This window comes from Actinia tenebrosa, unplaced genomic scaffold, assembly GCF_029948245.1.
Source record: "Actinia tenebrosa isolate PJP-AT-01 unplaced genomic scaffold, QUT_ActTen_1.0 PGA_scaffold17__23_contigs__length_9995812, whole genome shotgun sequence".
Taxonomy (NCBI): Eukaryota; Metazoa; Cnidaria; class Anthozoa; order Actiniaria; family Actiniidae; genus Actinia; species Actinia tenebrosa.
The window spans coordinates 9,589,904-9,603,302 of NW_028292577.1; the positions used below are offsets into that span (position 1 = coordinate 9,589,904).

Genomic DNA, 13,399 nt, shown 5'->3' on the forward strand with positions numbered 1-13,399 from the left:
AGTCATACGGACAAGCCTAGGATTCCACTCCGTTGCACACTCGCATCCGCGCGGATACACTCACGCATCGCTCATGATTTAGATGGGCGTTTTCCTATCCGTAATGGTTTTGTAATCGTAGTTTATTAACCTTGAAAATTAACCTTTCTAGAGTCGAAAATTAATTTGTATTTGTTCTACCAGTACCGGAGGTAGTGCGGTGTATAAGTATTAAACTTAGACTCTAAATTTATTGACTGAAATGTTATTTTTTCAAAGTAGTTTGTTGAAAGAGTATCATGCACCTCGTGTCGCAATCTGGGGGGCGTATAAGTTTATCACGTTATTCAAACTATACAATCAACGTATTTGTTTGTTTATAAGCAGGGATAATCTGTTGAGAAGCTTTAAAATAAGCAAATAAATCATTGCAATCCAATTTTTCATAGTAAACTATCCAGGCATGCATTTATATAAATATATATTTATATTGAAGTGCGCTTCAGTCTTTTAACTTCACAGGTTTATTTCCCTCGAAAATAAAAATAACTCAGTCTCATTGGAGGCCCTCATTAAACACATGACATAATCAGTGAACAATACTATTAGTGGCAGGCACTTACGACACTTCCTGTTTAAACGTTTTAAACACCATTGGTATTTCAAACACAAGGAAAATCTCAGCAGCCAGGATGTGAGGCGGTTTTGTGGGCTACTGCCTGCAAATTATGACAAAACTTGCATTGCCATGAAAGTTTTATACTATTTGTTTATTATTATATTTATAATTTATTTGTTTCATCGGCATTCAGATCGCCACTGGACTTTTAGTAACCCCGATGATTAATTACATGTATTTTTTTAAAAATGAAAACATAATTTGAATTTATAAAATATTTGAAATATAACGCGCGTGCTGGTTAGCTGGCTACCGTGTTTATATCAGAGGACAGAGTCACGCTCGCGCGAAATCATTCAAAAATACTTTATAAAAGCGATATAAAACGTCCGCTTGTGTCTATATACTGTGATATGAACACTATGGGAGCTCCCATCGTGTTTATATCACAGTATATAGACACGCGCGCCGTTTTATATTCCTAATTTGTAAACTTATTAGTAAAACTTGGTTATTCAGCCAGTTAACATAAATATATTATCAACATATTGGTATAATAATAATTTAATATCGATCAATAAGCAGAGTCAAATGGCTTCCTTATATTTTGCGTTCATCCAATCACAAGAGGTATTGCATGTAATCGATTACTTGAATGAATTTCATAACTCTCAATACCAGCCTTAATTTAGGGGCAATATAGCATTGCTGGATACCGACCACCACACGGGATCCAGCTGGAAGTGGTCTGACGTAGCCCCCTTTGCAGGCGTCCTTAGGGTCAGTCCTAAAAATTCCTCCCCACGATTTTTAGGACAAAGCTAGGCCTGCATGACCCAGCCTACCTAGGGATATCGAGGCGAACAGAGTGCTACTAGGAAGCGGGGGAGGTACTAAACTTCCGCTTGTCATGTTTCAACGAACCAGTACATTAGTTCACTAGCCCGTATCTAGAACTTTGCAGGGGATCAATGAGAACCGCAGACGAGATCAAGGCGTGGTTTCACGGGTAGGTACGTCCGAAAATGGATTGCGCAAATGCTGAAACGAATTTGTACGGGGACTGAAAACTTGACAAAAACAACATTTTCATTATATGGATCGATCTACAGTATCGCATCTTGTCTTCTTGTCCGATGCGTTTAGTCAGCCACATCACGGCAAGGGTCGCGCGAGTGTCTGTGTGAAGTCATTGATGACGTAATGATATCACTAGACTGAGTTTAAAATAATCGTATTTACAATATTTAGGGAATTTGAGGTCGACACTCGTAATCAGGATCCTTCCGTCGTGACAAACTTGTTGTTGTTTTTGATGTAATCTTCAAGGACTTTTAGAATATCTGAAGTCTCTTCTGAAGACATAGCATCGGCTTCTTGCTTGGTGTTGTGCAGGAGGACTGGGCCATTACCGCATTTGAGTAAAAACTGGTATGACCTGGTGAGCAAGAAAAAAACACAGCCATGAAAATAAATTTGGGACCGGGAATTAATTATGGTGAGCAGGATTTGTCGTGGGAGGGAAGGGGAATCGCTCTGACATCAATTAATCATCCCACCATCTTCACCACAAAACACATGCATGTCACAAATAAACTGACAAAGGGAAGTGGTACACAGGCGCACGACAAATTTCTAGTGCTACCTTTTTCTCTAGACAAATAGTTTTGCCTATATCACAGAATCATATTGTATTGTAAGTCACATAATTATATTAGATTGTCGTTTTTTTCTGTTTTTTTTTTAATCATATCTTCTTTTTGCATAGTTTCTTTTTTAACCAGTTTTATCCTTCTCCTTTTATATTTACATCTTTATAACATTTTTTATATTGTAAATATGGAAATCATTTATAATCCCGAGGGCCACCTGAAAATTATTAGTCATGGTAAGGTGTGAACCCTGACTAATAAAGTTATCATTATCATTATCATCATCATCATTATCATTATCATTATCATTATCATTATCGTTATCATTATTACCATTATCATTATTATAGTAAAGAAGGATGAACTATTCAGATAATCAAAATTAATGCTCGGGTAATGCTGGTCCGTCCCAAGCAGACGCAATTCCATATTCTCATTATGGAAACAAGCGACGCAAGCGCTAACTTAAGCGTGGGCGAACAAAAGATTTTTGTTTTTCTTGCTTTGGCTTGCGCTTGTATTTGTGCTTGCGTTGCTAGCGAGAACCAGGCTTTAGCGGTACAGGGTGCCATTTGCCCGCCCACCTGCAATTTTCCAACGGATCCCACTCATCATACTAGACTCAACATTGTAGACCCCCTTCCAGACCAATTGACCAAATACAAAAACATTTCAATGTGGGGTCAAATTTGTTTTGGCGACGTCTTATACGATGACGTCAATAAGAATCGAGTCCATTTGAAAACTGAAGTGCACTGAGATCTATTTCAAAATTTATTCAAATTCCCTACGGATGTTTGTGAAGGAGATTGACATGCAGGATATGGGATACTATATGCTTGAATCTCGATAGAGATAATTTTTTCCGACACATTAAAAGCGTTATGCTTTACCAAAACCTTCAAAATCTTTATCAAACCCTGGGGCAACCTCTATCCTAAAACTTACAGGAAACTTACAGGAAAACCAGTTAATCAATAAAATAAGATGAAGGGTATAATGGTACCGCTTAAGAGTTGAGCTTCTTTAGTTTTAAGTATGATATTAGAAAACGAGTTTTTTAAGTGCGCGGCTCAAGGCTATCCTTGGGAAATCAGTGAAAAAATTAGCAAAATTTGATAAAAAATAAAAATGTTTACGTTTTATCCACTAGAGAAGATGTGTGATCCTCTCCGGTTTTTAGATTAGCTAAGGGCCACGTTTTTTTATGTCAAACTAGACATCATTAAGACTTAAAGCACTATAATCCTCGAAGATTAAAGTACTCAGAATAATATTAGTTAGCCTTCTTGTCTTCCTCATGCAATGCATTTATTGCTTCGTAAGAATTACGCGAGAAACGAAAAAAGATATATTTTGAAATCAGGTTTATCATGTTGCGCAAAATTTTCGAATTTCGAATCCTGTTGTTTGCGTAATAATTTTCCTTCCAAACTAAAACTCTCCCGCAATTCTAAGGTTTCGTTACGCTTTCTCACTATAATTTTGTCATGACAACTAGATTGTCAAGCATTCAATTCGAGCTGATTTGAGCACCTTTGATGGTTTGCACACATGAGTTACTGCTGTATGCCCCTTCAGTCTTACCAAGCCTCGTTTCCAGACAAACGAATCCATGGAACCTTGGGTACGAAAATGAGACACGATCGTCGGTTCTAGTTTCCCCGTTGTTACCACAGAAACCAAGATTTTAATGACATATAGCATCTACCACAGGGAGCCATCCATCCCTCCCTCCCTCCCTCCCTCCCTCCTTCCATCCAACCCTCCATCTATCCCTCCATCCATCCATCCATCCCTCCATCCATCCATACATCCCTCCGTCCCTCCCTCCCTCCTTCCCTCCCTCCCTCTCTTTCGTTCGTTCTATTTATTTATGCATCTCATTGGTTGCGTGCTAATTCATTAATCCATAATTTATCCCTTTATAAATGTTGCTATTCTCTCACCAATCCATTCATCTATTCATTTCACCCTTATCTATGCACTTGCTCGCTCATTCATTTCTTCATTCACTTATCTGTACATCTATACATAACATATCCTATATCTTTTAAATGATTCATTCATTTATTTATCCATTCATTAGGTTCGTCATTTAAGTTTTTTATTCATTCATTTGTGTTTTCTTCTTACTAATATTGGCACCGTATCAAAACTTCTATCTTATATTTTACAGTAACCCCTACTCCAACCGAGGCCCTGAATTTTTTAAAAATATATCAATCTTGATCAGACGAATTTCATACTTCCTGATTATAACTTTTAATATCTTTATTATCGATAACTCCTAATTGAAATCCTTCATCAAAACATGGGAATTATTTCTTAACAACACAGACGATTGTCTCCTATATCCGTCACACTCAAAGAAATTAGTATCTGGAGTTTGACATTCGATCAAAAACGTCTTCAATACATTAATGTCTATTGTATGAAGTTTTTTAGTAGCGGAAAAGACTTCCGTTTTGCTACTAAAGCTTTAATGTACGAAAATTACTTTATTCAAAGCGGCTTTATTTGCTTGAACAATTCTTTAAGATCGTGATTGCGTCTTTGTATTGCTTATTTGAGTAATTACCGAGGGAGAGAGATATTACACGAAGGTTTTTTCGTCAATTAGATGTGGGTTTTGATAATTCAGTACTGCTAAAAAATAAACGTGTTGTCGGTATAACGAAAGTTTTGCTCTTAGTTTTTTGAAAAGACGTGAATGTATAGAAAGACATGAAAAAAACGTCAGTGGCTTCCAAATTCAAGCGCTGTGATTGGACGGTTAAATTGTTGAGTTAATGTTTTAATTGGTTCAGAAGTGAGAACCATCCGCGCTGCTTAATTATGCATTTTTCTAGCAAACAAAACGTAACTGACCGAAAATAGGAGATGAATAAAATAAACTTGATTTATTGAAGTCCCAGACTAAACTGATTAAGTATTTATTTTTTTGGCTTAAGGGAATACCTCACCTTCTAATCTTGGTAACGATACACAAATGAATGGTTTTGTGTACACAGAGGTAGATTAACCCTGGGTTCGAGTTGATCTCCTTCTTAGGATCCCAATGTGTTTGTTCGTGGATAAGAGTAAAGCTATTTTTTAGTTACATGAATATAGTGAGCTTAGGTTTCGTTTGAACGTGACGTTTGAAGCGGTGTTATAGGCAACGCGTAGGCTGCGAAAAACATCCCTAATGACTTCGATATTTAAATCGATTATGGGGTTTGAGAAAATCTACTTCAACTAACGAGGTTTTTTTTTTGGTGTGAATGAAAACCTATACGACTGATTTGGATTAGTGGGAGGACACGTCACGTCTGAAGTCGTGTGGTGAATTCGTTTATTCTTTACGAGCGTTTAATTTTGGACGTATGTGCTTTGGTGCGAATTCATTACGCGTAAGTGTGTGTAATTATGCGCGTCTACACCCTGGTGCATGTATACCTTAACGTACCTACCTAGGTACGTTACCTAGGTGCGCGTGTATCTTAATGTACCTATACTTTTGTGCGTAAATCTAGGTGCGCGTGTATCTTAATGTACCTATACTTTTGTGCGTGAATCTAGGTGCGCGTGTATCTTAATGTACCAATACTTTAGTGCGTGAATCTAGGTGCGCGTGTATCTTAATGTACCTATACTTTTGTGCGTGAATCTAGGTGCGCGTGTATCTTAATGTACCAATACTTTAGTGCGTGAATCTAGGTGCGCGTGTATCTTAATGTACCTATACTTTTGTGCGTGAATCTAGGTGCGCGTGTACCTTAATGTACCTATACTTTTGTGCGTATGCACTCTGATTCGCGTGAACCTTCGTGCGCGCGTACTTTAACGTACCCATACCTCCGTGCGTGAATCTAGGCACGTGCGAATATGGGTGCGCCTAAAACTTCGGGGTTGTACCTCAATGCACCTATACCGTGTGTGAATTTAGGTGCGTTAGCGTGTACCTTGGCGGAATAGACCATTTCTTGTGCACCTTTTCCTTTGAGCGTTACGTTTGTGTGTGAGGACTGTGAATGTGCTTAGTGCGTAATTAAAGGCAAGAACCTGCACGTGAGTTGAGATAACATCATAGATACCAGAATGACAGCCAAACGTTGCTTAGTTAATAACATTTTTACATGATATGTAGGTTACCTGTATAAAGCATAGTGGTCTGTCTCTGCCTGTCTGAATAATCTCTTGAGGGTGTTCAAATCATGGTTGACCTATAGAAAGAAAAAAACCCAGGCACTTAAGTATCAAGAACCTTATCAAGAGGCTAAACGGCTTCCCCGAGCGGTCTTTTAGAATCAGTTTAATGCATATTTGCTTACTGAGCGCTAAAACAAATATTTTCATCAGAAGAATACGTTGCAAATGATATTTAGGCTTGGCATGAGCGAGGAAAGACAAAACCCGAAAATAGGAAAGCGGAAACAGGAAAAGACCAAAAATACTGGTAAAAAAACGTGGTTGAATAAAGATTGTTTTGACAGATCATCAAGAAGATTAAAAAAAACGCGAATATTTTGATATCTATTCTCGCGATTATTAATGGATCGCACAATGTTTATTTTTGAAACTGTTGTATCGATGGTCCTCGCGGAAATAATCTTGCAATTAAGTGGTCATCTCCACGTCTTCAATAACACTAGCAATGCTGACATAGTCTATCGTAGGGGGAGGGGGTGAAGACCTCTTTTTGCCTTTCCCCTCCCTTTCTCAATCCCATAAATGTTAAAATATGTATAGGTTATTGGCAGCGATACAAACGATGCCATCTGCTTGCAGTCTGATTGGATGAGTAATACTACGGCTATGCCTGGTTATGCAGCATTGTCCGCATTGCTGTACCGTGACCGTGTGTCAAAGCTATACGTAATTTACTCCATGGAATATTGAATAAATAAAAACGCGCGTGCATGCTGTGTGCAGTTATAAAGCACGCGGGGATTGGCAGAACACGAGAGAAGTGTTATAAGGAGCACGACGCGTAGCGGAGTGCTTCTCGACACTTCTTGAGTGATCTGCCAATCGCTAAGTCCTTTATGACTTTACACAGCACAGCAAGCAAGTTTTTAATTTCTTTTATATAATACAAATTACATGAATGATAAAACTGAAAGTGCGCGTGCGTGCTGTGTGCTCTCATAAAGCACATCCTCCCAACCAATCAGAACGCGAGCTTTAGAACAGTTATATTATAATGGGTAATAATGCACTTACTCGTAATTTGTAGTTTTCAATGACTTCTCTGAGAAACATGGGATCATTTGTATCACCACTCAGCATAGTCTTTGCCCACTCTTTACAGAATGATGTAGCTTCTGTAGGTTAACGATTATCAAAATGAAAAGATAAGAACCTAGATAGGGTACACAGGGCTTGAAATAACAGCCAATCAGTCGCTGGTCATGATCACAGGCCAAATTAGTTTTAGCTGTCATACCTTCTGCCCGAACGTTACTGGTCAAATTTCCTGCTAGAGCTGAGTCTCTCCTCTTTCTCTCCCTTCTTTTAGGTGGGGAGGAGGGAGACTCTGCCGATGTAGAGCGTTTCCTCTATCGTGGACGAACGAAACCAGTTTTAAAACCGGTTTTTAACCGGGTACATGTAGTGAGCATGAGCAAATGTAACACACCGTGGCGCCAAACGTTGTTTGACGAGAGCGGCTGTCAAAATCATGACAGCGTTGCTTAGTTACGACACGCATGCGCGACAGGTATAACGTCCTACATCTGCAGAGTCTAATTTTCTCACTCCACCAAAACAAAAGGAAAATAGGCTCTGCTAGCAGGGAACTGGTCAAAATGACTAGTTGTCTATTTGTGATAGACCAGCAATATCAAAAAAAGCTGGTTTTCAAAACCAGAAAAATGGTGGCTTACTCGCATTTTCAACCTAATTTCAAAATTGTTTGTTTCCATTTAATTAAATGATTAGTGGGCTAGACTAAAACAATTAGAATTCTTGCCCTCGTGGATGACTCGTAAACCATTTGGGCTTTGGATCTAATCGTTAAATATACTCACCCTTAGTGCTCAATTCACATCTTTTCTCATCATCTATAGTTAAATTCAAAGAAGTTGGTAGAAAGCTTTTTTCTTCAAGAGACTTGCCCTGTGGACAGAAAAAGTTAAAATCTATCCTAACTATATTTTAAAGAGTTTATCAGTTTTAATCCCATATTCTCCCAACACTAAAGCAGTGGGGGCAGCTGTTACTGAGAAAGGCACCACATAGAAACCTTTTTAGTGCTTACCTTATCCTTTATTCCTATTCCTATTAACTACCCAATCCACTTCCTTGACCTGCCCTTGCCTTATCTCATTCCCCTCTCATCCACTTTTACCACAGCAGCCCCAAAAGCAAAACAGAACACCTGCAAACAGTTTGATAACTACTGTACCTCTATCTGATTCTTGCCTGCTTGCAGATTCAAAGTGTTCATAGTACTACATGCATTTACAAACCTAAACAAACAAAATACAATACCTCGTAGATTATTAGTTAAAGGGTTTGGAATTTGTCTTATTTTTGCAAAGGATAAAGCTTATTTTGAATTCCAAATTAACAAAGAAGTTTTGCAAACTGAGGTTTTTGCTTCTCTTACACATTGATCTTCAGAAGTACAAGGAGAGTTGAATAGGAAATGAACTATATATACGCAGCCATTTGTAAAAATTATGGCCGTTTCAAATATACGTACAAGTATATCAAAAGTATATCAGACACGGCAAGATATCTTTCTTGATATTTTTTTCGGAAAGCCCTAATGATAGACAACTAGAAAAAAATATCAGGGATGATATCCCATAATTTTTGATATGCTTTTGATATACTTGTATATATATTGGAAGCGGACATAATTTTTGCAAATGGCTGTAAATATATATATACATATAACTGCAAAACAAAGAAATTAAAAGAACTATTGTGTTATTTTAAGGTTGACATGTGGGCCTAATTTTGAATTCTAGAGACTTGCATTTTAGCATCCTTGGCCAGTTTGGAATCAGATGACTTGACTTGAAGGTTCATCCCGACAAGACCCTGTGGAATCAATTGAGTAAGAGTACTTTCAGACCTGCTAAACGCTGAGAACAAATTGATGAAAAGAATGGTAATTGTAATGAAATAAGGGCAGACTTACACATTGTATTAATACTGACAGGTCCTCTTTAAGCAAAGATACACAGCGGCATAGGAACTCCACCTGAAATTACTAGATTGATGAATTGCTTTGCTGATAACATTTTGCCAAACTTATATCTAGAGGTTGCAGGTATTGGTGTTGAATATTTGCACCATCACGTAATGGCAGCCACGTTAGACGGTAGGAACAATAAAATTGTTTTACATAAAAAAGAATTCAATTCCCAAGAGCAAAGGGATCTTATTGTTTTGCCATCTAACGACAGGCATCCCAAGCAGTATTATGAGTGTGATGGTGCAAGACCTCTATATTAAGCAGCATTGTCATCATCATCATCGTATATATCATCATCATTATCATCACTGTTATCATCATGATCATAATCATAATCATCTTTATCAACATCATCCTTGTCATTATTATCATCTCAATTATCATCATCATCATTCATCATTATCATCATCACTTCTACAGCAGCATCAACATCTTATTGTCATCATTATCATCATTCTCGATATTATCTTTGTGATCATCATCACTGGATGTCACCTGAGCCAAACTCATCATCATCATACTCGTCGTCACCATCTAAATTTCAGCATCTGCATATTTCACTTGACAGACTTAAATCAGAGAGAAACACTTACATTTTCTTCATACCAGTTGTTCAGATGACCAAACTGTTCTTTGACATCCAGTGATTCCTGGGCAAGAGTGTATACATTTATTTATTTATTAGTTTTTTCCCATGAGGGCAGGGACATCTCAACAGCATAGCCAATAATTATTACTACTTATTATTATTATTAATTAATTATTATTATATTATCATTTATTATTGTGGGCCTTAGACAGTTACTAAAATTCCAATTATCACACATAAATAATGCATAGATATTTAAGGTATGGACACGGCGCAACCTTGCGCGCAACATTGTGGAAGTAGGATATTTTTCTGCTTCAGCAACATTGCGTGCAACAAATTGCGTCATGTGTCATGGCATCAATTGCATGCAACATTGCGCACAATGTTGCACCGTGTGTCCGTACTAGCTTTAGATATTGAATTTAGGAAATACAAAATTAACATCTCCTTAGACCCTCCCACCCTTTGGAGTGCCGAATCCCCTCAATGGCAGGAGGTAAAGCTATATAATACACCCTTCTTTTGCAGGGGCAGATCCAGAGGGAGGGATGTGGGGGTTGAAATTTCAATTTTTTCTTAAACAGAATGTGCTGTTCATGTTTTTTTTCTTGGTTTGGTGTCTTTTACAGGTAGATGCCCATTGAACACAGAACTCCCTCTTAAGAAAATCCTGGATTTACTTCTGTTTTGGATATTCCAATCCTATTCTGTAGAGCAATACTTACTATAGGTGTCATTAGCTCTGGTAGTAACATGCTGCTGTAATCATCTAGCTCTTTCTGGAATGTATTTAGGGGTCAAAGAGCATATAACACCTCTAACATATAATCACAGTTTTCATTACGAGTTGGGGAACACAGAATGAGCAAAATTCTCCAACTCAAACTTCCATTATGGTTGAAGGACATAAGTGTGCACCCCTAAAACAGCATCATTCAGTTTGTTATTGGATCTTTGGTCCTTTCAATCTTCTATTAATGAAATCAAAAATAAATTCTAATTTCAACGAGCCACAACAAACATGTATGGCTCCATGTTTATCAGGTGGCATGTTGGAATGGAATTATTTCAAAACTTGATGAAAACCCTATATAATGGTAACATATATGCAACTTACAGTCATGCTACAGCAGTACTATATTCTACGACTCATAAATAAATATAAAGCAGTTAAAGGATATAATTCTAATTTAGTCTTGGCATCAGCAACAAAGCACACCACAAAGTCCTTTGATAAATATCTGCCTAGACTCATGACACTATCACTGGAAGACAAAATATATATAGAAATTATCACTGCATGTTACTTAAGAGTGTAATATAGTTTTTAATCACAAGTTTCCATATCAAATTGCTTGATAAGGGATTCCACTAGTGAGTGAAATGATATGGAAAATGAGTGAATAAAGGCCGGTTTAGATGGTACGATTTTCCCCTACAACTATCTTATACAACACGCTCGCGCCATCCTACAACTTGAGTCGCACTGTGTAAATCAAGCCTATGACTCGCCTACGACAGACACTAGCGTGTTGTATACGGTAATTGTAGGTGAATATCGTACCATCTAAACCAGCTTTAAAAGATATTAGGCTCTACAACATATTATGATACGTTTATAAAATAACACATTTCACAGTTTCCAATTTACCATGAAGTGATATTGTATCACTTGACTATTATGGCTTTTATTCACAGCATTATCACACTGATATCCAACCTAAATGGCTAAATGTGTAAATGCATTTTTCTGGACCAGGCAATGAAAAAAAACAGATATTTCTTCTTTTGGATTTTATCCTTATTTGAATCATTAACAAAAAAAATATTTTTCTTACTCATTATCTTCATCTTCTTTATCCCCTCTCAACAGGCAATAATAACACTGGCTAGTTGTGTTGGGCAGAACATCTTCAATAGTTGCAACATTGCCGCTGCCACTATATACTGTTCCCTTTGCTAGCCGTTTTGCTATGAATGTCCGTAGTTCAGTGTCTTGTTCACCTGTTAAGTTTGTACTCAGCAGCGATAGACTAATGAAAAATAATACAAATAAAAATATTTATGGCCATTTATTTTGAATCCAGTCTGGTTCTAAATAGTGATTGAGTTCGAAGTAAAACATCATTATTTTTAAATATTACAACATGAATGCCAAAAAGGGGTGAGTGGCTTCAATGGTATTCCCCTTCTTGCCAATGCCAATCAATTTTTCAAAATACAGGCCACCAACATTTACTCCAGCTTTCACTACAAAGATCAGTGGTTAAATAAATAAATCACTTTTATTTAAGTGTCTAGTTGTTCTAGCACTTTTGCACTAATTGGGGACACTTTTCACTCATACGCACTACCACTACATTCAATATTCTATGCACACAACGCTCAACTCACATGTTGATTTTTATGGAGGGAGGAAACTGGAGAACCCGGAGAAAACCTTCGTAGCAAAGGAGAGAACAACACATCAAACAAACTCGATTCACATGTGCCGACCGCAGGGCTCATACCAGCTACCCGACCCATTGGACTCACAGCGGTGAAAGACAATGTGTTAGCCGTGAATGGCACCCATGCTACCCAAGCCATGGCTGAGGGGTGAAAAATGGTAATGTGTAAAAACCCTGGCTATATACAAATTGAGGAAGGTGCATCCCTTGTGGCTTGGATGACCACATTAAATGACAGTCTGGTCTCCTAATTAGGGACATAAAAAACCACTGGGAATGTTACGAACCCTGGAAGAGACCACCCCCAGTGCCAGCAATGAGCTCAGCCTGCAGTATAGTGCCAGAGCTACTAGTGAATGAGACCTCTTAATGATGTATTATGACAAGTCAAATAGTCCAATGGAGCTGCTTTGCAGGTGCTGGAAAATGCAAGTAAGCCAGCTTGTGCCCACCCCCTCCCCAGCCCTTTCAAAACTAGCGAGGGTCCTCAGTGGTCCTTTTTCACAACAGTGTTACATTAGACGGTGTAACTGTCATTCCGATAATATCACAGCAAACGTTAGATATAAGCCTTACCTAAAGTCATGGTTAGCCGTCGCTTCTTTACGAAGGAAATCCGCCACTGATCCTTCCCCACCTTCCTCGTTCGTACCCGATGACGTCTTGTCTGTCAGCTCAGCACTGCTTGGCCTAATAAAACAGAACACCAATAAAATATACGACTAATAAACTCCTCAAGGGAAGGACAGAGACCTATTTACCTATTTGCGTTGTAGGTATAAAGTGCGTATCCTCTAAATAACAGTTCTTTTTCTTTTTCTCTTAGCTCTGCTGGAAAATATTTCGTTTCTTCTTCCGCCATCTTGAATCACCTGGTTACTCAGCTAACCGGAAGGCTTGGTTACAAATTTTCAA

The 13,399-nt window shown here is 37.9% G+C and overlaps 1 protein-coding gene across 1 annotated transcript; it reads right to left on the reverse strand.

Annotated features, from left to right (window-relative positions):
* Positions 1-487: 487 nt before the first annotated feature.
* On the reverse strand, positions 488-13,346 carry LOC116296287 (protein Njmu-R1). Its single transcript, XM_089031872.1, has 13 exons — positions 13,246-13,346; positions 13,061-13,174; positions 11,873-12,067; positions 11,214-11,299; positions 10,760-10,818; positions 10,036-10,092; positions 9,386-9,448; positions 9,221-9,285; positions 8,642-8,705; positions 8,265-8,352; positions 7,459-7,559; positions 6,388-6,458; positions 488-2,036 (listed from the first exon to the last, which is right to left on the reverse strand). The coding sequence occupies exons 1-13, from the start codon at positions 13,344-13,346 to the stop codon at positions 1,874-1,876; spliced, it is 1,227 nt and encodes a 408-aa protein (XP_088887998.1). The 3' UTR covers positions 488-1,873.
* Positions 13,347-13,399: the final 53 nt, after the last annotated feature.